Raw genomic sequence first — 24,101 nt, forward strand, 5'->3', positions numbered from 1 at the left:
CCACGAAATAAATAAATAAACCGACGAAATTAAACGTACAGAACCCCAGCGGGAAGCTCCTGCAGATGCTGTCAGAGTCTGAAATGTTGGAGCGTTTGGCTCTGCAAGGTGCAGAGGCCACGAGGGTGGGGGGCTCCCCCAGTGGTTTGGGGTCTCTGCAGCCTGGGGCAGGAACGTTAATGACCTTCCTGCCTTTGCTACAGGATTGCGAGGTACTGGCACCCCCAAGACACGCAGCCCGCCCTGCTCGCTTCCAGGACACAGTCTTCTCCTGCTTGGCCCAGGCCTCTGTCCTGAGAGTCAGACCTTTGGACCTGGCCATGTGCCTGGCAGGCTCCTGCCACAGAGTCAAAATCAACAGTCGTGCTCCCCAGACACATGACCCCAAAATGCTGGGGTGGGTGGAAACACTCAGCAATTTGTTCTTTAATTAGAGAGAACGGGGAGGCTCACCAGTCTGTGCTGAGCCCAGTGCCATCCTGTCTCAGGGGCTGTGACTCCCCACCCTCGCCCCTGGGGTTCAGCAGGCCGTTTTTCCTACAGACAGAGCCTTGCCCCCCAGCAGGTGTCCGGTGAGAAGTCTCGCTGGGGTATCAGTGCCCCCTGCCTGCAGGAGGAGACTCCCGGAGATTGCCTGGCTGTGCTTCTTCCAGCTGGCGGAGGGGTGGGGCCATTTGCCCGGAGATTGGAAATGAGCCCTCCCCTCCTCCAGAGCACCCTGGCTCCTAGAGGGAGGGGATCCCTCTCGCTCCGCTGAGTTTGGGGCCTTGACAGGGCTGCAGGTTGATTTGGGGTTTAGCTCAAGGCTCCTCCTGGATGTGGTGTCTTGGCAAAAGTTGTCTCTAGGTCAGGAAGGCAGGAACCCTCTGGGTACAGCCAGCCACCCACTGCCCTGTTTCTGTGGGTTGCGATGCCCAAGTCCCTGGCGGGGTGTGGTGGCCTGGCAAGTCCTTTGTTCTTTGGCTGCCATTGTCGTCTGGCTGGACTTCCTCTCCCTGCAGCGTCCCAGGGCAAGTGGGGACAGGTTTAACTTTCTCTGGGCTTGGATCAGCACCAATGATTCTCCCATCCCCCCAAGTCATGGGGAACTTCTCTGTTGATGATGGCCGCTGCATGGTGGTATGAGGGTGCTCAGTGATCCCATTCCTTGCAGCTGCCAGCCTGGCCCGTGGCCCTAGGGGGTGTTTGGGCAGGCAGCTGGCTCGCTGGGACAGCCGGGGTCGGATCAGGGCAGGGACCGCCCCAGATGTGAGGTCTGGCTTTGGCTGGGCTGGCCTGTTCTGTCTCGTTCCCGCACCAGCCCAGCCCCGCACACGGCAGCCTGCAGCACGCACCCTCCCCTGGAACAAGCTTGTGAGTGATTCATTCATGGATTTAGCCCCTCTCTCGTTTAATGACAAATTAATATTTTACAGCCAGGGAACCTATAAATCACAGCATTAACTGCCTCACCTGTGCCTGGCTAGGGAACTGGACCCTATCCTGCCTTCCATGCCCAGGCACCTGGCTGTGCAGCCCCGCAGAACGGCTGGTGGACACAGTATTCTTACCAACAAGTTAAAGAAGTATGGGCTGGATGAATGGACGATAAGATGGATAGAAAGCTGGCTAGATCGTCGGGCTCAGCAGGTAGTGATCAATGGCTCCATGTCTAGTTGGCAGCCGGTATCAAGGGGAATGCCCCAAGGGTCAGTCCTGGGGCCGGTTTTGTTCAATATCTTCATTAATGATCTGGGGTATGGTGTGGATTGCACCCTCAGCAAGTTTGCAGATGACACTAAACTGGGAGGAGAGGTAGATACGCTGGAGGGTAGGGATAGGATACAGAGGGACCTAGACAAACTGGAGGATTGGGCCAAAATGAATCTGATGAGGTTCAACAAGGACAAGTGCAGAGTCCTGCACTTAGGACGGAAGAATCCCATGCACCGCTACAGACTAGGGACCGAGTGGCTTGGCAGCAGTTCTGCAGAAAAGGACCTAGGGGTGACAGTGGACGAGAAGCTGGATATGAGTCAACAGTGTGCCCTTGTTGCCAAGAAGGCCAATGGCATTTGGGGATGTATAAGTAGGGGCATTGCCGGCAGATGGAGGGACGTGATCGTTCCCTTCTATTCGACGCTGGGGAGACCTCATCTGGAGTACTGTGTCCAGTTTTGGGCCCCACGCTACAAGAAGGATGTGGAAAAACTGGAAAGCGTCCTGCGGAGGGCAACAAAAATGATTAGGGGACTGGAACACATGACTTATGAGGAGAGGCTGAGGGAACTGGGATTGTTTAGTCTGCGGAAGAGAAGAATGAGGGGGGATTTGATAGCTGCTTTCAACTACCTGAAAGGGGGTTCCAAAGAGGATGGATCTAGACTGTTCTCAGTGGTAGCAGATGGCAGAACGAGGAGTAATGGTCTCCAGTTGCAGTGGGGGAGGTTTCAGTTGCGTATTAGGAAAAACTTTTTCACTAGGAGGGTGGTGAAACACTGGAATGCGTTACCTAGGGAGGTGGTGGAATCTCCTTCCTTAGAAGTTTTTAAGGTCAGGCTTGACAAAGCCCTGGCTGGGATGATTTAGTTGGGGATTGGTCCTGCTTTGAGCAGGGGGTTGGATTAGATGACCTCCTGAGGTCCCTTCCAACCCTGATATTCTATGACACAGGCCTTTCCAGCCCCCATGTGCGGACCAAGCCCAGCTGGCAGGAGTCCCTGGGAAAAGAACTGTGCGTTCAGGCGGCAGCTCCGTCTGGCCGGTGCACAATGAGGAGCTGGCATCGGTTGGCACGAAGAAAGTGACGGAGAGTGGGGGGAGCTTCCTCCTTACATCTCATTCTCAGAGTCTGGAGGTCTTTGGCCCGTCATGGTTAGGACGGATTTGGGAAGGATCAAGCCGTGACCCATTATGGTGACTAAAGACGGTCGCTTTAATAGCCCCCATAGTGCTGAAATTCCCTTCAGCAGCCCTCTCCCGGAGCCCGTCTCCTGGCGTGGAGACAAGATGAAATCCCTACGTGGCTGGAGGGTCCAGCATCCCAGAGCCAGACGCTTGTGCTGCTGAGCTCGCTTTGGAGCCAGGGAGAGGGCAGCTGAGAAAAGGGCTAATGCAGGATTCCCCACCATTGGCCAGGAGACCCACCATTGCAGCTCCTGGCGGCAGGGCTATCCCCTCCTCCCCCTGACACACACACAGCTAATGGGCTTTGTCCCTCTGCACTTCTCCTTCCAGCCCCCACGTCCCTCGCCGCCTGCGAGCCCCCGCACCAGGCACGGGCTCTTCCTCCCAGCTGCTTTTCAAACGGCCCGTGCTCCCTGGGAGAATTTCCTTTTAGTACAATTTCTCTGCTGGCCGAGTCTATTGAGGTGCAGCACTCTCGCCGGCTAATGGACTCGCGCAATGGCTGCCTGCTCTGGCTTTTGCTGAAGGGGTCGCCATGCAATCAGCGGGTGGCCTCCCCTGCCCCATGGATTCCTTGCATAACTTCTAATCAGTCCGGCACTGACAGCCGGGCGCTTTCCCTGCAGGGGGGGTCGGCCTGGTTCAGAGGCTCCGGTTCAGGGAGCAGGACCCGAGTGAGGGAGGCCGTCAGCTAGCCCTGCGCTGGGTTGGCCTTTTTCTTGTTTTTAATAAGATCCTGCCAGTCCTTGTACAATTTAATTCTGACATGTAAACTAGCCCAGGCCAGGGGCTGTCCACATCTGCAGCTTAACATGTGTGAGGCTGGGGAGAGAGCACTGGCTGTCTTGTCTGTCTGTTCATCCATCCAGGCACCTGTCTGGCCTTCCTCACCATCCTAGCTGCTTCCCTGCGCCCACCGGCTTGCTCCAGGACTTCCCCCTCTATGACACCAATATGCTAACACACACCTTGCTAAGCCACCAGGCTCCCATTCAGGAAGCCAGCCCTCCGGGCACCATTAGCTTGTTTAGGGTGTGAATGTAAATAGCACTCAGAGAGGCAGGTAATCTAATACCCTGCGATGGAGAGAACTGCTGGGAACCCCAAGCAAGCGTTAATTGCCCAGCAATCCCGAAGCCAGGGGAAGGGGGCGGGGAGCTGGCTTATTGCTTGGTGGGGGGCGGTTTGATGAGGTTGCATTTATTTCTCCCCTCTCCTCCGGCAGCTCAGCAGGGCTCGTCACTCCTCACTGTGCACCCAGTCAGACCAGGGCCCTGCACCAGCCGGGAGGATGCTGGACTCAGCTGCGGTTGCTAGCGCTCACAGTGGTTTTGTTTAATTTGAGGAGAGGCTACGGCCAGCTCTAAAAATGTTCAATACTTTTTTTCTCCCCTATCCCCCCACTTTTCTGACCAGTACCAGGTCAAAACCCTTTGGATTTGATTCTGTTTGATTTCCTCCTCGGGTCAGCTGGTCAATTTAATCCGTTAGGGACATTTCATTAAAAATTTGAACAATGTTTATTAAAATACAAAAATACACTTGATTCTCAGAGTACAGTCAGATTGTTCTGAAGTTGCTCTTTCTGTTCTCACCGTTTAGATTTGAATCCTTTCACTTTGTTTTTTAAAGCTCAGATAAGAAAGGAAAGTAGTTACATTGTTTAAATGGACCAGAAGGAAATGCGCACGGCCTCCCCCCAATGCTCCCCTGCTCCCCAAACACCTTTCACGGGCTGCTTTGGGGGGTAAATGTGACAGGGAGGAGAGCCTTTTTCCCCCTTCTAGGGTTCACCAGATGCTCGCGTGAGCAAGAGACTTTCTGTCAATATGACGATTCCCCCATGCATAATCTGGTTGCATTTCTATAAACAAGAGAGAGTATTTCTGCCTTGCAGCAGCTCCGGTTTGTTTTTCTCCCACCCCTGCCGCCCCCACCAGTTGACAGATATCTAAAGAGCCCTCAATTGTTTGGGGAACCCCAGCAGTTGGGGAGGGGGGAAAAGCTTCATCTCTTGCCACCTTAAAAAAGATGGAAAAAATCATAAAATTGGAGCATGGTCTACAATCATCTGTCAGATCTCCTGCACCATAGCCACACACACACACACACCCCGCTCCTCCCTCTACCTGCTAGGATGTCCCCTCTAGCCAACCTGACCTAACCTTCCCTTGCTCCCTTCCCTCCTGGGAAAGTCAAAGGCGCACACACGCTCCCTGCGCACAGCGGGTTAAACTGAACTGCAGGAATCTGGTGCAGTGTGGAACCATTTGACTGAGAGCGACGCCAATTTCTCTCTCTTTCACTGCTCTTTCTGTAGAAGCTCTGTTGGGATACATGATACCCACGGAGCCGGTACACACGGGCACACGCACAGCCCTATTGAGATACATGGCAAATGTTGGCATTTTTTTCTTTAATACATATATATATTTAGCCCCACGGTCTGTCCATCTCTCCCCCACCCACCCACACAAAAAACCCATTATTGCATTTGTAACATTTTGGCACAGTACAAATTCTTGGTGCGTTTTTTTCCTTATGTTTTTAAATAAGATAAATCTGTAAATATCGATGTTGGGCTTTAAGAAAAGATCTTTAGAGAAACGGGTTTGTGTTACCGCATTCTGTGGAGCGGCTTCTAAAAACTGATACTTCCTTCCCCCGCTTCCCGCCTGTCCCTTGGCTAGTTGTGTTCTCAGCCTCACTCCAGAAAGTCATTCCGGCATCTCTTTCGTTTTGGATTTTGATTTTGTCCCCCCCCACCCCCCTCTTTTTTTTAAATAGAACTTACAAGTTAGAAAATAGGTTTTTTAATTTTAATATAATCTGCTTCTCTTATCAGCCCATAGATTGAATATATAAGCATATACAAGAAAAAAAGTCTCTCCCCCACTCTGTACAAAAGTTGCTGTCTTTTTTTTTGTTTTGTTTTGTGCATTCTATTGCATTGATAATTTCTGAAAAAAAGTCATATTTGAGTTTCCTGTACTTTGTCCTTGGTGTGGGTCTGAATTATATACGGTTCAGAGAGAGTGGTTACCGTGGGGTGTAACGAATTCCCCAGGCTGTTTTCTGTCCAGTGGGCCCCGTGTGCCGGTTTGTAGGTGTTGTAGCTAATATGGTCATGAATTGTAGGCAGCACAACTGCCCCCTCACCTGATACACTGGTCGGGGCCGCCGGGGCCGCCGGCACGTCCTCGTCCACCTGGATGATCTCCACGGTCCGGGCGGCCGTCACCGTGCTGCGCTGCTGGTGCCGCTTGCGAAGTTTGTAAAAGACAATCAGCATGGCCGCCGCCAGCAGCGTCACTGCCACAAAGCAGCCGATGATGATCTTCGTGGTCTTCATCACCTCGTCCAGGCTGGTCTGCATCTTGTCGCTGGTGTCCGCTGTGGGCACCGCCACCGGCTTGGGCGTTTTGGTGGTCTGGATCAGCACTGTCGTGGTGGTGGTGTACGCCGGCTGGTACCCTGTCGAAGTCGTTGGCACTGGCTTAGCGAATTTCGGGGAGATGTCTTCGGGGGAGATCTCTGTGGTTTCCACCGTGACGGTGGTGAAGAAGCTGTAGTTGGAAGTGTTGAGCTCGGCCGTGCTCACGTTGAGGTAGGCCGAGGCGTTGGAGTTCCCTGCCACATTGGTGACCATGCACGTATAAACCCCCGTGTCCGTTAGCAAAACGTGGGAGAAGTTCAAGGTCCCGTCATTGAGGACGGATATCCTTGGGTGGTTAGACGCGTGGCTCAGAACGGTCCCGTTAGGCAGCAACCACCTCACAGAGGACATGGAGGGAGTCCGGCACTTGAGCTCCGCCACTCGTCCTTCCGAGATGTTTAGATCCATGGGGGCGTCCATGATAAAGGGTGCGGAGCACTGGAAGGAGGTCTGGTCCACCTCCACCAGGAACTTGCCCCTCATGTGCATCGGGGCGTGGCAGCGCCCGCAACAGGTGGAGTTGGTGGGGATGTACTCCCGCAGCCACCAGGAGAGCCACAGGATGTCGCAGTCGCAGCTCCAGGGGTTGTGGTGCAAGTGAAGCTCCACCAGGTATCTCAGGGGGGCAAAAAGGTCATGCGGCAACGAGGTCAGGTTATTGTGGGCCAGGTTGAGCTCCACCAGCGAGGTGAGGTCGTCGAATGCATTCCGCTCAATCAGGCTGATCTGGGAGTTCATAATCCACAACTTCTTGAGAGACTTTAACCCATGGAAAGATCCTGGCTTGATGTCAGGGAAGTTATTCCCCGACATCTCCAGTTCCTCCAGCCCCACGAGGGGCGTGAGGTTTGGCATGTCTTTAATGTTACACATCCCAAGATTAAGGTACTTCAGGTTGTATAATCCCTCAAAAGCCCCCTCAGAAATGTACTCCAGCTTCTTGAGCTCGCCCAGGTCCAAGCGCATGAGGGACGGGACCCGGTTGAAGGCGTACGAGGGGATGCTCTCGATGGGGTTGTTCCTGAGCCACAGCTCCCGCAGCTTGGACAAGTACTCAAAGGCCCCGCTCGGGATGACGGTCAGCCAGTTGTCAAACAATTCCAGCGTGTTGAGACTGGCCAGCCCATTGAAAGCACCCACCTCGATCTGGCGGATAGAATTCCTGCCCAGCTGCAAGACCTCCAAGTGGTGCAGGTGCCGGAAGGTGTCTGCTTGGATCAGCTGGATGTTGTTCTCCATGAGGTTGAGATAGCGGGTGTTGGAAGGGATGCCCTGAGGGACCTCCGCCAGGCCGCGGCGCGTGCACACCACCTTGCTGAACTGGTTACTGCAGGAACAGACGGAGGGGCAGTTCGGGGCTCCGGCCCAGACAGCTGCTGCAGACAGAATCCACACCTGCGCCGTGAGGTAGACGACCGAGAGCAGGGCAGCATTCCAGGTGTGGTGCACAGTTACCTGCCACAAGAGCTTCATGATGTGGCACGTACATAATTCACCATCGTCCGGGATTTGGCACAGAAAGGAGAAGGGGCCCTATTCCCCCAGCTTAAACCAGCTGTTCATTCCTCTCGCCAGCTAACAAAGGGGCGGGGGGGGGGGTAGGGGGGAGGGAGCTGGGGTGGGGGGATCAGGGGAAAATGGGGTGAAAAAAAAATAAGAAACAAAGCAAAGCACGAGCCCCCCCAGCCGAGCCCCCTGCTCTGTAATTGGCACCTGCCTGGGGAGGAAGGGGTCTGTGCGCTGCTCTTTAAGCTCTCACCGCAGGACGCCGCTCCATCCTCCCCATCCCCTCTCCGGTTCAGTTTTGAATTAACAAAGGGGAAGAAGGGGGAGGGGGGAAGGGGAAAGGGGGGTGAAAGACAAAATGGCTCCTAGTAAATCCAGAGCAGGAGCTGGGAAAGCAGCGTGGAAGGAGCCCGGCTGGAGGTGAGGCCCGCTCGGCTAGGCAGGTGCATAGTTGCCTTCTGCCCCGGGGAGCAACGCTGCCAGCGCTTTGCAAATTTGTCCTTGGCTCCGAGCGCCGGCTGCTGCGAGCAGCTGCTGGGGCTGGTGCTCCATGGCTGGAGCGTGCACCCTGCCCCCCGCCCCCGCCGGGAACAGCCAGACAAGGAACCAAAGAGAATCGTGCTCTCTGCTCGCTGCCCCTTTGCCAGCCTCTTCTTCTGGCCCCGCTCAGTCCGTGCTCGCCCCCCTCCCCACGGGGGGCTCTGCTGGGGATCGCCGGAGGCTAGCGGCAGCCCATCGCGGTCGGTCGCTCTTGGCAGCGGGGGCGAGGGGTCACTCTGCACGCCCCCCCCTTCTTCCGCGTGCGGGGCTGCGGTGCCTGGCCCGGCTGCAGCCTCCTCGCGCTTCGCGGCGACCCGGCGGCTTCTCCGGGGAGGGGGGCGCGCGGCCGTGCGGGGGGGGCCGCTCTGGAGTGCCGCTGTCCTGCTGGGGGGAGTGCGCCAGCGCCGAGCCCCGCGTTAGCGCCGAGCCCCGGCGCAGGATGGGCAGGGCGGCGGGCTCCCCTCCCGCGGCCCCGGCCGGCTCCCCCGCGGCTCTGAGGTAGTGAGGTAGGGCGCCAGCCTTCCGGTGCCGCTAACGTCTCTGTTGCCCGTCGACTGCGGCGGGAGGAGGCGGAGGCGGGGCAGCAGCGGCGGCGTGAGACGCACCGGACCCCGGTAACATCTTCCCTTCCTACCCGTGCCGGCGGCAGCCCTCTCCCCCGGCGCCCGGGCTCCCCGCGGCGGTGCTGGTGCAGGCGGCAGCCGGGCAGGCTGCTCTCTCATCCTTTTGTCCTTCAGTGGGAACGTGGATGTACTGCTGACGCATCGTGTGCTGGGCAGAGCGGGAGCGTGATGCAGGGCTCGCAGCCTCCCCCTCCTCCGCCTTCCCTCCAGGGGTTAACGGCCAGGCTGCCGTCCCGCTCCCTGCAAGCAGGGCCAGGGAGCCGCGCCGGTCCGTGCTGCACCAGGAGGCAGGGTGGCCGCGGACGCCAGCGGCCCCCCCTCCACCCCCCCGCTCCCCCGGCTCTCGGGGGAAAGGCCCCGCGATGCCCTGCCGAGCGCGGAGCGGGCTGCTGTCCGGGGGCCCGCGTGGGGGCCCGGGTGAGGGGGCGGCGCAGGGCCAGACGCAGGCAGCGCTGAGCAGCACGGCAGCCGGGAAGCCTGGGCTCAGCCTGTACCTCTGCCTCCCCCCCGGGCTCTGTCCCGCCCCCCGGTTTCCCAGGTGCCCTCGTTCCACCGAGGAGGGGCGTGCAGCTGGGCGGCTTGGGGGTAGAACGGCCATGTCCCAGGGCTTGGGGGCGGGAGGGTCTCTGAATTCAGTTGGCCCATAGCCCTTAAGGGTACTGAGGGGTGGCTGGAGCTGCGCCATCCCGTGACCCCAGGGGGAGGAGGGGTGTCAGGCGTCGCCCCATCCCGTGACTGGCGGGGGAGTGGGGTCGCCCCGTCCTGTGATCCGGGGGGGGAGTGTCTGGATTCTCCCCATCCTGTGACCCTGGAATGGGGGGGGGGGGAGTCGCCCTGTCCGCTGACCCTGGAATGCTTGGGGGGGGTTGTCTGGAGTTGCCCTGTCCCAGGACCCTGGGGGGCAGTTGTCGGGTCACCCCATCTCTTCCCCCCCCCCCCCCGGTGTGTGTGAGTCTGGAGTCACCACCGTCCCGTGACCCCAAAGGGTAGAGGGGGGGTCTGGAGTTGTGCCATTCCTTGAACTTGGGAGGAGGGAGGTGTCTGGAGTCACCCCATCCTATCATCGGGGGGAGAGTGGCCCCGTGGGGGGAGGAAGTAGCAGGGGTTGCCCAGGGGTTGTCTCGTGACCCGTGTGTGTGTGTGTGGAGTCACCCCGTCCCAGGGGTGGGATTTGGAGTCGCCCCATCCCTTGACCCCAGGATGGGCAGGAGGTGTCTGGAGTTACCACCATCCTGTGATCCCGAGGGGTAGGGGGGTCTGGAGCTGCACCATCCCTTGAACTTGGCGGGAGGGAGGTATCTGGAGTTGCCCCATCCTATGATTGGGTGGCAGAGAGTGGGGTCACCCCGTGCTGTGACCCCAGGATGGGCGGGGGGGTGTCTGGAGTCACCCTGTCCCTTGACCCGGGGTGGGGGGGTCATCCTGCCTTGTGACCCGGGGTGGGGGGGTCTGGAGTCGCCCTGTTCCGTGACTGGGTGTGTGTTTGTGTGTGTCTGGATTCACCCTGTCCCGGGGGAGGGGGTCTGGAATCGCCCCTGTCCCATGACCCTGGGATGGGTGGGGGGTGTCTGGAGTTGCCCCCGTCTCGTGATCTGGGAAAGGTTGGGAGCTCTGCAGTTGACCTGTATTCGGGGGCAAGGGCAGCTCACTTGTAGCCTTGTGTGGAGGGGCAGGGGAGAGAGCAGTGGCGGGGGCTGGGAGGAGGCTGTGATGCTGCTTGCAGCCCCTCTCTGGTTCCCCATGCCCCAGGAGAGGTGTGTGCAGCCTGGCTCCCTTCTTGGGGGGCAGCAGGCTGGGGTGTTTGTGAGGCCCCTTTGTGCCCCTCGTGGCTGGATCCCATCGTGGCCGGGGCTGGCTGGCTAGCCAGCACTTCCCCATCTGCCAGGGAGGCCAGGCACGCTGCCTTGCCAGCTGGGGGCTCTCAGCTGACGTTCCACGTGGCTGATCGGTACCTCAACGATAGGCCAGGATCCCAAAGGGCGGCAGGTTTCTCGCGCCCACAGCTGGCTCCGCCAGGCCCTACCCCACCCCCCCACCCCACCTGTGGGTCACACCGGAACAAGCCCAGCTCTCCGCCGCCCCCAAGGGGAGGCTGGGAAAGTGGCGGGACTGGCTTGGCAATGCAATGGGCACCCTGTTGCGTGGCTGGCGGGGATGCCTAGCGAGCATGCCTGGCAGCATGGCTTCTCCTAGCCCAGTCTGGAGAGCAGGGAAGGAGAAGTTGTCCCCCAAGCAGCCTTGGGGTTAATGCCTTTCCCCCCGGGGCAGACGCGGTGTGATGGGCGGGAGGGGTGGTCTCGGAGTTGGAGCAGCGCCCTGGGTTTCCAGAGCGCCTGCTCCTGCCTGTTACTGGACATTGCATCCAAAAACCCTAGGACAAGAATGTTAAGGGAGCGAAGTGGAGCCCTCTGCAGTCAAAAATGGCCACAACTGAGGTTGTTTGTGCAACCTGAACTCTATGCCCTCGGGCGCAATGACGCTGGCTTTAATGATACGATCACACACTGGTTTTTCCACACCTCCCCAGAGGTGCCTGGGGGCGGGGCAGCGAAGGAGGCTGGGGTCTGCAGAACCCCGGCATCATTTGCTGCAGACGTGGGTGTGCAGTGACAGAGGCACGGGATGCCGGAAGAGAAAGGAAGGTCTCGCGGCGAAGGCAGTCGAATGCTGCCCGGGAGAACTGCATTCTCCCCCAGCCGCTGCCCCAGCGTTTCGTGTGACGCTGGACAAGTCACAGAGGAAAATGCTCAGTTGGCCATGAGCTGGGGGCTCCTCTCTCGCCGGGCGCCCCGGGGGCAGACCCGGAGAAGTGTAGTCTATGGTTACTGTGCTTTGAACAGTGCTATGCACTTGCTAGGTACACTGGGACAGCAGCCCCTAGGTGTCTCGAGTGGGGTGCCAAAAATTAACAGATGTTTTTTGACAATTTTGGCCTTAATCTCTGCAAGTCTCAGCCCCCAGCTGTAAACAGGGATGATGATCCCCCCCCAGTCTCACCGGGGAATTGTGGTGAGAAATCCACTAACGTGTGTGAAGCGCTTGGATTCTGCGGTGAGAGCACCATGGAAACGCCCAGGAGGCAAGGAATAAATGTGCACTCGGTGCGGGGGAGCCTGGGGCACGTGAAATCGGGCCTGGGTCGCTCGCTGATGGAGGTGGGAGGCCTATGGAAGGAACAGCCTGGGACAGTGCCCAGCCCATCTCATGCTGCAGAAAGGGGCGCAGCGCTCTGGCTGGTGACTCCCGGCCTTTCCTGGCTTCTGAGTGCTCCACTTGGCCACTGTCTCACTCCTTTAGGGTAGTGTTTTGTGTGTAACAGGCAGCCTGCCGGTGAGGGTGGGGAAGCCGTATTGACAAGCAGGGCGGCCTGGCTGCACCACCTCTCCAAGTGCTCCCAGAGAGCAGGGGAGGTGAGCTGGATCTCTGGGGGACCCTGAAGCGGAGTGCCCTTGGAGCGCCCGGGCAGATGCCTGTGACCACGCTAGGTTTGGCTGGAGAGGAGGGACCGGTGCTGCCGCATGCTCCAGCTGGGTCCTGGAGGCAGGTCGGTCGCACCTTGTGGTTGTCTTGTGTCGCACGCTGCTGTGGTTGAGACACATAAGCATTGAAATCTCTCTGCTGCCGTCGGGGCGTGCACGCCGTGTCGCACGTACGGCACCTGCGAGCCCGTTGTACTGGGACAAAGGCTCTATCCAGGCGCAATGCACCGTGCTCGGGTCCCATCACTCAGCTGTCGCTTCTGCTCTGCCGATGAGATGGGGGTGCAGTTGGGGTTTTGTGCCCTTAGCCACAGTTGTGTGTGCAGGATGCAGTCCTAGTTCCATGCACGATCGCTACGACTCGGTGTAGAAATCCAGTCACCGTGCCCTCCCGTGGCTAGCTAGACCCCCTTGGTCTGTGGTCACTCTAGGGGGAAATTTCTCAGGCAGGTGCACACCAAAACGGTGTGAGCAGCGGGCCCAAATGGACTGTGAATTCCGGGAGGGGCTGACTGGCTAGCGGGGACCTAGCCCAGTGTGAATGCAGCAGCTCAGACTGGTTTCTCGTGTCGCTCTGTGTCCTGTTGGCAGGCAGAGCTGGGTGCACAGGGGGTGGTTGTCTGGCGCTGGGGGCTGTTGATGGGCAGGGGAGAGCGAGGTTTGTGCCCGTCCCTGGTACGGAGGGCGTGTGCCCCCATGTGCTGTCGGAGTTCATGGTCTGGGGAGTCCAGCAGCTATCTGGCATCACACAGCAGCGTCTTCTCAGCCGGCATTTCCCGTCTTCCCCCGGCTAGGTGAGCACAGCAGTTCCATCGGCCCCGGGCCTCGCTCCTGTCGGCCAGGCCTTTGTCAGCTGGGGCGTAGGCTCCTGTCGTGCACGCCGCACGGGGCTGCCTCTTACATTCACCAAGGAACGGGCACAGAATTGGGCAGCTGTGAGCCAGTGACACGACTGCACTGCATGGAGCCTCGGGCGCCGGATGAGGCCTGTGTGGCCCGGCCGTGACAGGGGTCAGAGGCAGAGCTGGAGCTGGAGCTCCCATGAGTCTCGGAGAAGGAGCTGCCAGCTGGACATTCTCCAGAAGCCCCCTGCACCCGCACCCCAGGCTGGAACTCCGCCCTGCCCCATCTGCTGCCAACCTGAGGACCTTCTGGTCATGCTGCACAGCAGCAGGGAGGGAGGGTCCTAGCTATGACTAGGGCTGGGGGAGGAGCGGGCGGCTGATGGCCTCTTCGGGGAGGAGCAGTCACTGGGTCTCCGGCTGCGTTTATAACGTGTGCCATGAATCAAAATAAATGGTCCCTGGGGCTGTCGGCCTTGTGCCTCCCTGGCCTCTCCCCAGGCCGGCAGAATAGCCCGGGATCTCCTCTGATCTCTGCAGGAGTGGGCCGCCTCTCCCCCCTGTAACACCCCGGGCCCGCTGGAGCTCCCCTCCGAAGCAGAGCGTGGAACGAGGTGCCCGTTGGCGAGGGCGGGGACCCTGCTAGCGCCTGTAATGGATTGGGAGGGTCTGTGAGATGAGCCGGCTCCGCTGATGGCAGGCTGCCGGGGGGAGGGGGTGATTAGGGCTGCTATTTTTAAATACTTGGTGGTGCTCGACGCCGTGGTGGTGGGAGCCCTGCCGGCACCAAGATAGATCGGGCTAATTTTGCCAGGCTGGCTATGTCGTGTGGAGAGTAATGGGATGTAATTCTGTCTGGGGAATCGCTCTCCCCTGCTCCTCCCCAGCCTTGCTCTGTGCAAGCATCTGCTCTGCCTGACTTCATCCCTGCCGGCTCGCACGCTGCCGATGCGGGACGCCCACCGCACCCCAGCAAGCGGCTGGGCAGGAGTGAATTGAGCCCTGGGCGGGTGGTGGGGCAGGAATTGAGCTCGCGCTGGGCTGGCTTAGATAGCGGCTCATTCACTCCCTGCCAGGCTCCGTGCTGCCATGTCCCTGCCTTGCTGCACCCCGCTTACTGGTGTTCGTGGTGGTGAAGCGCCAACCCCCGACCAGCACCCCGGGCTGGGCGCTGTATGAACACGCACCGGAGCTGGGCCCTGCAGATATGCCCCATTGCAGGTTCTCCAGCTCCAAGCCCCACGGAAGGGCACGACGGGGAGGTTCCTGGCTGGGGGGAGCAGGTCCGTGGTGGATGTTCACTGAGTCGCTGGCAGAGTCCCTGTGCATTGTGGGAGAACACCAGTGGAAACTGGACGTGGTGGATGATTGCTTCTTGTTTATACTGTGGTAGCACCGTGATGAGCCCCATGGAGCGAGGAGCTGCCCAGACCCTGTCCAGGATCCGGGGCCCCCTGTTGAGCCGGGAGCTGCCCAGACCCTGTCCAGGATCTGGGGCCCCCCGTTGAGCCAGGAGCTGCCCAGACCCCCCCTTTGAGCCGGGAGCTGCCCGGACCCCATCCAGGATCCGGGGCCCCCCGTTGAGCCGGGAGCTGCCCAGACCCCCCCGTTGAGCCGGGAGCTGCCCGGCCCCCGTCCAGGATCTGGGGCCCCCCGTTGAGCCAGGCACTGCCCAGACGTACAATGAGAGGTAGCCCCTGCCCCAGTCAGAGTGGGCAGGACAAAAGGAAGAGCTGTCCCGTTATAGAGCTGGGAACGGAGGCCCAGAGAGTTCCTGTGGCTTGCCCAGCGTCACCCAGGGAGCCTGTGACATGGGGGGAGCTGGGTCTGGACAGGAGTTTTGCCGTCTGCCCTCTGCACACGGGTGAGGCGAGGCCCCATCTGCGCCGCCTCCTTTGCGGTGGAAGGTTCTGGCCTGTCCCCGGGGCAGGGACACGGCTGTCAGGCGCGACTAGATCATGGTGCTGTCTAGGAAGGAGGCAAAGATCTTGTCACGGCTCAGTTTGCCTTTAGCTTTTGTAACAGGTGATGCTACTTCATGTAACAGGATGCACAGGAGCGGAGGCGGGGGGTGGGGGTGCCTGGCAGCCAGCGTGCCGCCTCTTTTGAAAGCCCCACAGTTCCCGAGCCGGATCCCAGCCTCGGCCAGCCCCTTTAGAGTCGCCCGAGTCCCGGTGATGGAGGTACTGCTGAAGGTTTGAGTATTCAGAATCTTTGTCCTGGGGAGCTCTGCGGGTTCGGGGTGCCAGCTGGGATGGAGGAGCCCAGTACCAGCCCAACGAGCAGTGCGCCCAGGGTGCTGGATTCACACAAAGCGCGGCCTGTCCCGAGGGAGCCTTCCCCCGCCCCAGTGGTCCTGGGAGATCCCCGAGGTTACAGCCTGGCCTGTGCACTCACCGCGGGAATGCACCCATTCTGGGGTGGAACCCAGCTGCTGGTCATCAGCCCCACGCTGCAGCAGGGCGGAGGGCCAGCTGGGGCAGGAAGTGATGGATCTTCTCTCCAGGGGACAGGGCCGGGCGGTAGGGCTTTCCCCAGGTGGGAAGTGGGCAGGCCAGGGAAACCAGCGGTGGCTTTTACAGAAAATGGCTGGGGATCTTTGGCTCCGAGTGGTCAGGCTGTTGGTTTTGAAGGTGCTTCCGGCAGCATCGTGCCCCCTCGCTGGGGTCAGGCTGGCTCAGAGGAGAGCTGGGGATCCCATTGACCTCTCCTGTCCAAGTCCTGCTGGGCCAAGGGCTCAGGTTGTCTGAGCCCCCAGCTGTCTCTAGGCTAGCTGTGCATGCTGCAGCGTGAACTCCTCCGTGGTCTCTGGAGGGGAAAGCACACACCCCGTGGGGAGCCCGGAGCCCGCATTCTCAGGCAGGGCAGCGAAGGGTTTGAGTCATGGTCCCTGGGTGGCACAGCAGTCTGCCAGCCTGGGGAAGCTGGACACATCTTTCCCCAGAGCCTGGCAACACTGCCTGGGGCGGGGCGGTCCAGTGGGAAAGCAGGCTCCCCTCCCTTTCCCAGGGGCAGTGTCCCACCTGCGGGCTCAGCGGCTTTGCTGGGATCGGCACAGGGCTGAGAGCTGCGTGTCCCAGCTGGAGCGGTGGGCGGGTGACTGGACATTGCTGTGGGCGCAGAGCTGGGTCCTAGGGGTCAGTTCCAGGGCAGGTCACTAGTCTTCCTGCGGAGGGGTGCTCCCTCTTTCCGGTCTGAGCTCTTTGGTCGTGTGCTGTGCAGGGCCGGTCTGGTCTCTCATTGCAGCGCCCTGCCCAGGGAGCCCCCGATCTCGGCACTGCTCTAATGCAACAGCGCTCCCGGGCTCGTCCGCGGCGCTGCCAGGCCCCAGGGGGGTCAGAACGTGGCCATTTTCCCTGCCTGGTTTAGATGTGGCCTGCGGTGCCTTCTCCTGGAGCCTGCTCTAAGAGCCGTCTCTCCGTCGCCTAACCAGCCACTAGATGCCCACACAGCCCCCGGAGGGCGTGGCTGCAGCGGTGAAGTGCCAGGCTGGCTCGTTTGTTGGGATCGTCCAGCCCGCGCTGCTTGCTCAGAAGTGGGCCTCTGGGTGTGCGGGGGCCCCTGGGGGCGCACGCTGCATGTACTGCCTGCCGGCCTCCCACCCTGATCTCTGGGGCTCCCCTGCTCCACCCCACTCTGCGGAGAGGGAAGGAGGGCTGCAGTCAGGACTCCTGGGTTCTGTTCAGGCTCTGGGAGGGGAGTGTGGGCTAGTAATTAGAGCTGTCAGGACTCTTAGCCTCTCTGCTTCTGCTGACTCGGTGTGAGCTGGGTCACACAGCAGCTCCTGAGCACCACAGCCATGCCTCAGCCCCAGGCCTGGCTTCCTGCACTGGCCTCCTTGGATCGGGCGGCTCCGAGTGGGGTCTCATGGGAGACGTGGTGGTGTGGTGCTCGGGGATAGCCTTGACCACTCTGAGGGTGTTTCTGTGGTGACCGGTCGCTGTCACGGCAGAGCGCAGGAGTTCGATTGTCCCCGACTCGGCGGCGGGAACCAGGCGCACGTAATTGCAGGCAGGGAGGGGCTGAGGCTCCGAAACCTCCGCTTGGAGCTGTGCCCAACGTCTCCTAATCGCAGGACATTGCAGCAGAGTGTGACCCACTGCCCCTGCCCTAAACACCCCTCCTCACCCCGGTGCCGAAGCTCCCCCAGTCTGGGTGGCACTGGGTTCCGTGTTGGGGGACGAGGCAGCGCAGCGGGAGAGGAGATGCCAGCCATTCATACCCACGGAGGGTGTTGGCACGCCCGTCCCACCTTGGAGCCAAGTGGTCCCTTCCCGCCAGGGGTAGGAATGCCCTGCATGCATCCTGCTGCTTTAAGGACTTTCTTGGTCGTTTGCTGCCATGCCCTGCACCAGGCCTGGTGCTCGGTTCCCTGGAGGTGGGGAACTGTGTCCTCAGCACCAGCTGTTGGGCGTGTTCCCTTGCTCTAGGCCTGCTCTCCCGTTAACCCTCCCCCTCCCATTGCGCTGTCCCTTGCTGGCGAGGTTTGAGAGAGGGCTCCTGCCGAGGAATGTTGAGCATCTTCTGGCCCTCAGAGTGAGCCGGAGTCCGGACAGGGCTCCCCGCGCTCAGCCCGGCGAAGGGAAGGCATCGCTTTTGACAGCAAGTTGTGTCTGGGTTGGCAGCTCTAAGCAGTGCCAAGGCCTGCAGAGCTGAGTCCTGGGGCCAGCGTTTGTGTTGTCGGATCTATGTACAATTCACACACACCACACCCACACTCCGGATTCACGTCACTGCCACTTGGGGAATGCTGCGCTGCAAGGATCATTCGGGCCAGGCTGCGGAGAGGAGACCTCCGAGGAAAACCCCAGCATGGCAGAGTGCCGACCCCATACCCCAGTGCTGCAGGGAGCGGGGCGCGCTCGTCAGAGTCCTCCTGCGTCAGTGCCCCAGTGTGGTGCTGTGGGGCGCTGGGCTTGCTTTGGCTTTTGTGCTGACAGACTTGAGGTCCTGAGCATTAAGTGACACCTCCCTGAACTCTCCGCAGTTTCAGTGGAAGAGTTGAGCTGTCAGGTAGAGCTGCTGTCGCGTTGCCACTTGGTGGTGATCAGGGTGGAGGGGGGGCCTGGGCGTGTACACAGCTGCTGCACCTGTGCGAGCGAAAGCCTTTGGAGCACGATTGTGTAGCAGCCGGAGGTCACTTGCTGCAATGTGCACTGCACAGACATCTCTCTCCCCTTGCCCAGAGGGGGTGGGGGCCTGGAGAGCTCAGTTACGTTTCTGCCATTGGGGATATTTGGCTTGGCCTCAGGGTAACGGGGGCCAGATTATTTATAGGTGCAAATTTCAGAGCTTGCCTAGGGCGCATCCGATTACGGAAGAGCCAAACTCTACACGTGTTAAGGCCTGCGCTGTGCCAGTCTGGCCAGGAGGGGGCAGTCTCCAGGGCACCGGTTTGCCACATCACCGCGTGCTCCGCATCTCGCTCTCCTCTTTCAGTTGAAAGCCGACTAATGTCATTTGCTTTGCAAGGAACCTTATTCTGCAAATCCACTTGTGTGCGGGGGCTTTAACTCCCGCTTACAGGATTAGTGGAGATTAGCAGGGCGGCTCCATTTCTTCCGCCGAGCTCTTTAACGGGAGGACGATCTGGCTGCGGCCGGGAACCGGGGAGTTCTCCCAGTAGCATCCCTATGGGTGCTCCACCAGAAGTGTGTCTGCATCCCCGCGCTGCTGCTTGTGGAGAACTTCAGGAGCAGGGTCCATCGGGCCTGCACATGCACCGTCTCTCCTAGTGCCCCTGTGACGAAGCGGGACTGTTCTTAATGTTTCCTCTGAATAGTGTGGGGGTGCCTCAGTTTCCCCATGGCAGTTCTTAAATATCTAGGTGGTGGGATAAGGGTGTATGATCGTTGCAGAGCCCTAGAGGGCAGGTGTGTGCAGGGGTCTGGACACAGAGAATGGCCGACACCCTGTTTCCTGGCAGCTGATGCCCTGGGCCCTCCCCCCCTGCAAGGTGAGAGCTGAAGGGTTGGAGAACAAAGGAACCAGGTGACCTCCTGGCAGGGGAAAGGGACAAAGCCCAGAGGAGGAGGGGCTGGAGAGAGTTTCAGTTTGGGGCTGGCAGGGACGTGGAGTGAAGTGCAGACGGGGTTGTCTGGCTCACTGCCCCCCAAAATGGACCCAGCTGAGGGGTCCTGTTCTCTGCACCTGCGAGCTCTGTGTTAGACCATGTTTCTGTCGTCTAATAAACCTCTGTTTTACTGGCTGGCTGAGAGTCCCGTCTGACTGTGGAGTTGGGGGGCAGGACCCTCTGGCTTCCCCAGGACCCCGCCTGGGTGGACTCGCTGTGGGAAGCGCACGGAGGGGCAGAGGATGCTGAATGCTCCGAGGTCAGACCCAGGAAGGTGGAAGCTGTGTGAGCTGTGTGTCCTGCAGACACGCTGCTCCCAGAGAGGAGACTTCCCCAGAGTCCTGCCTGGCTTCGTGGGGAGCAGCTCCAGAGCATCGCCCAGGGACTCGGTGACAGCCCCGCCAGGAAAGCCAGCACGCGTAAGGAGCTGCCAGCCGGCTGCCGGGGCCCCTCAGCCATGCGGGATGGCAGTAACCGTAATGAACTACCAGCTGTGCCAGGCTCTGGATAGGGCTGCGAGGTACCGGCGCCCCCGCGCCTGGTGCTGGCATCCCCTGTGCCTCAGAGTGTCACGGTGGGCTGCTCACGCCGCACCTCTTCTCGGGAGCTGCCTATCTGTGCCCCCCCCTCGCTGCTGACGTCTGCGCTGTGTGCGGAGGAGGTGGCTGATGGGCTGGCGGTGGGGGAGAGGCTGCCTTCTCCAATCGCTTGCGAGAGCAGAAGCTCTGCTTTTCGGGGCGTTGTGAGGACAGTTGGGGCGACCAGGGGCTAAAACAAATGCCCAGGGAGCTGGTGAACCTGTGCCCCAGATCAGGGTGGACTTTCTCTCCCCACCCCCACCCTGCACCTGCCAGGGAGCAGGGAGTCCCTTCTCAGGCCTCATTCTGGTTGCCTCCAGTTGCTCCTCAGCCCCCCACTGGAGTGATCGGGTAGGACCTGGACCCCAGAGGGGCTGTGTCTTGACACTGGGCGAGGGATCCCTGTATAAACAGCCGCCGTGCCCCACCCCAGAGGGGCTGCAGCTCAGCGTCGGGTGAGGGTTTCCTGTATAAACAGCCACTGCGTCCCACCCCAGAGGGGCCAAATCTCAGTGCCGGATGAGGGGTCCCTGTATAACCAGCTCCTGCAGCTGCACTCTGTGGCTGGGTAAGCAATTCCCTTGGCTGCTCAGCCAGCACTATATAGGGGTGCTTTTGTGCTCCCTGGGGTGCATTACCCCGTTCCCTCAGAGGTGCCATTGCTGTGGCCTCGGAAGACCCCATTCTGTTGCTCCTGCTGGGTAAATCCTGCCTTCTCCCCCATGCTCCTGAGTCAGCAGGGCCCCTGGAGACGAGGATATTGTTTGAGATGTTTAAAGTCTGGGCAGCAAGACTGGAAGCCCCCATCACTGATCTGGAAGGACTGTTGGAGCCCATGGAGCCAGGGCTGAGGAGGGAGGAACAGGAATGCATCTCTCCCATCTCGGACTCGCTCCAGTAACGAGGTGGGGTGTTAAATAGTAACTGCTAAAGTGAAACGTTTTTAGATAGGCTGGACCAGATAACTGGCTTCCAAGAGTATTAAAAGACTCGGCTGAGGGGCTCTTTCAGCCGCTGATGTTTAACAAATCATGGAACGTTGGGTAAGTCCCAGAGGGATGGGAAAAGCTAACATGCCACTGTGTGAAAGAGGCAAGTGGAATGAGCTGGGTAACTATAGGCTGGATCGCCTGATCTCGATCCTGGGCAAAATCATGGAAAGGCTGATGTGGGACGCACTGGCTGAATTAAGGGATGGCAGCATAATCAATGCCAGTCCACCTGGCATTACAGAAATGGGTCTTGGGCAACTGTGATTGGGTCTGTGATGAGACATGAGTTTGTGGCAACTTGGACTTTATATGGCATCTGACTTGCCTTCCTCAACATTCTGATTAAAAACATTCACACCATAAAAAACCCTGCGTCCCATATCAAATGGGGTAAAACTGGCCACCTGCTGGTTCTGAAGAAGTAACTGTAAATGGGGACTGGGTGTGCCCCGGGGGTCCTGCAAGGGTCAGGGCTCAGCCCAGTGCCATTCAGCAGCTTCAGCAATGATCCCCAAGGAAATGGAGAGCCCTTGCTGGAAACGTGGCGGATGACCCGGTACCAGCTGGAGCAACAAATAATGCTGGGGCCGGTGCGTCCCCCAGAGCGCTCGGGTGGCTGGCGGGGGCCTCATCTCCAAACCTGTGGTGAGCCAGTCAAACGGAAAGTCGTGCGTCCAGGAACGGGGCCATCAGTCTCGATACAAGAAGGGGCCTGTACCCTGGAACGCCGGGCTCTGAATTGAACTCGGGGTCAGGGCAGAACCCAGCGGCACGTGAGCTCCCTGGCCGTGGTGGAGGGTGACGGTGATCCTGGGTGGCTTGCGCCCTGTTGGGAGAGGACGAGGGGCCTGGTGGCTAAGGCACCGGCGGGGCGTGTTCCCCAGCTCCGCTGCTGCCCCAGGCCTGTCGCCGGCTGTCTCAGTGCTCAGGGGGTAGTAACCCCCATTCCTTGTCTGTGCAGACTCTGAGCTATGGGGGGCGGGCTGCCTCTCCAGGTGTCTGTGCAGCGCCCGGCACCATGGGGGCCTGGTCCCACTGCGTGCTCCGCCCGAGTGTAGTATAATCACGAACACGCCCAGGCTCCGCTCCTTCGCTGCTGCTGAGCGAGGAAGGGGTTTCTAGACTCTGCTTGACGGCAGGCTGCTGTTGGAAATGCCAGGGTGTCGCTATGGCTGCAGGGAGTTGGGGGTCCCTGACTCAGCGAGCACACACGCCACGCTACCGATCCGTGGGCCTCTTCCCTCCGAGCAGGTCCCGGAGACAGCCTGCCCTTTGCGCTGCTCGCGGGCCAGGGCGTGGGGCTCTGGCAGGAAGGCTCAGCTGGGCTGACGCGCTGGATATTGTAGGGTTTCAGTTTCTGCTAACTGGGCTGAGCTGGAGAAAAGGGTCTGAATGGTGTGGGGCAGGGTGCCGAGCAAGGGGTCGCCTCCCCCACCCAGCTAGGAGCCAGTTCCAGACACCAGCGACCACCCGTCCCGCAGGCAGGTTCCCTGGCAGAGGGCGCTGGTGCCCCCATCCAAAGGGACACGCGCTGAAGGCTGGTGTGTGCAGGAGAGGGGAGGAGGTGGCCGGTGCTCTCCAGCAGCGCCAAGGGTTACAGATCAGGCTAGCTTCCCGGGTCGTGGGTAGTCCGGGCCCCTAGTTCATCGCTTGTAAATTTCATTCTTCGTTGCTGTAGCTCTGGAGCTCAGCTCGGCCTCGTGCCTGCCCGGGCGTCTCAGAGCCCAGGTCTGCAGGGGGCAGAGCAGCTGAGGTCGGAACACCCACCCGGACAGGTTCCCGCCGCGGGCACTGCCCACGGTGCAGAGCGTGCGGCACAGTGGGCGTTGGCGGCTGCTTTGTCCCTGGGCTTATATCATGGTGTGTCTGCACTGGGCCGGCCCTGAAATCTGCCCGCCGGTGCGGCTCGACCCGTGGGGGGCGCTGGGCCGGCCCTGGCTCTCCTCCGCTCCTAACAGCCAGGGTTGGATGGGATGTTGGTGGGCCTGCCCGGGCAGCGGTGGTGTGTCATTGGGGTGCGGGGCTGGCTGGGCGTGCTCTGCTTGCACGCCCAGAACCGAGCCTAGCACTCCTGCCTTGGCTGTGCCGCTGGAGCTGCCCGGGGGGACCCGTGGAGCCAGGGCGAGTGTGGGTGCGAGGAGGGGGAACATGCTGTTCTTTCGCCTCCTGGTCGGCTGCCGGGAGGGCGAAGTCTCTGGTGCTAATGTAACCTGACAGACCTTCCTAGGCTGGGGCTGCTGCTGGAGCAACCTTGCACCCCGATCCCCTGCAGCAGTCAGATTTAACTGCTTCTGCTTCCCAGAATCTCATCCACCCAGGGCTGTCCGCCAATGGGGGCCTGCCCCTCTCCACACCCCCATCCCCCCGCAACTCTCCTGGTCTCCTTCCGCAGGGCTTTGGCCTCTGGTGTGTCCCCATTAGCATACCTGAGCTCTGAGTGTGTCTACTTCTGCACCCTTAGCCTGGGCTCTGACTCGGGTTTGAGCCCAAACCCCACTCCTGTCCACACACAAGTCAACCTGAGGGATCAGCAAGTACAGGGCCTGGCTCCTAGGATGCTGCCAGGTGGGGGGCAGAGGCAAGTCCCTCTGCGACTCAGGTCCAAGCCCTGTCATTTTGCAGTGTGGACGCAACTCAAGCCTCAGCCCCGAGTCAGAAGGTCTGTTCCGTGCAGTGTGGACGTTAACATGCCTGAGACACCAGGGTCCGGCTGCTGGAGACTCGGGTTTGCAATGCAGTGCGCACGCTCGGGCATGAGCTTGGAAACACGGAGTGCACACGTCCAGTCCCACAGACACAGGTTTACCGTGCGATGTAGACAGACCCTCTGTGGGTGAGATCCCAGTGCTTGGCTGCATGGCTGGAGGAGGATGCATGTGCCAGCTGGGCAGGCTGGATGCCACTCTCTCTGCCAGTCTCCCGTGCCTATGGGAGGCGCCTCTGAGCCCATCACAAGACCTGGCTGCTTACTAGCCTGCCTAAATGGGAGCTGGGCTCTTTGGAAACTGCAGCTCTAACTGTGGGTGCTGAGCATGGGGACGGGTGGCATGGATGCCCCGCAGGGCGCCAGCACCATAACCAGACCAGACCAACCCAACCTCCCGAGGCAGCGTGGCCGGGAAAGCCGGTAATGCTCTGCCAGAGTT

The 24,101-nt window shown here is 60.1% G+C and overlaps 2 protein-coding genes across 2 annotated transcripts in view; one reads left to right on the forward strand and one right to left on the reverse strand.

Annotated features, from left to right (window-relative positions):
• Positions 1–24,101, forward strand: part of SND1 (staphylococcal nuclease and tudor domain containing 1) — a 494,703-nt gene that overhangs the window by 406,109 nt on the left and 64,493 nt on the right. The window lies entirely within an intron of this gene.
• LRRC4 (leucine rich repeat containing 4) lies at positions 5,667–7,896 on the reverse strand. The gene has a single exon (XM_074953387.1). The coding sequence runs from the start codon at positions 7,793–7,795 to the stop codon at positions 5,858–5,860; it is 1,938 nt and encodes a 645-aa protein (XP_074809488.1). The 5' UTR covers positions 7,796–7,896; the 3' UTR covers positions 5,667–5,857.

This window comes from Natator depressus, chromosome 1 (genome assembly GCF_965152275.1).
Source record: "Natator depressus isolate rNatDep1 chromosome 1, rNatDep2.hap1, whole genome shotgun sequence".
Lineage (NCBI taxonomy): Eukaryota > Metazoa > Chordata > Testudines > Cheloniidae > Natator > Natator depressus.

What these genes read in the sequence shown, in the direction of transcription:
- LRRC4 (XM_074953387.1), bottom strand. Translation starts at nt 7,795, where the DNA reads ATGAAGCTCTTGTGGCAGGTAACTGTGCACCACACCTGGAATGCTGCC.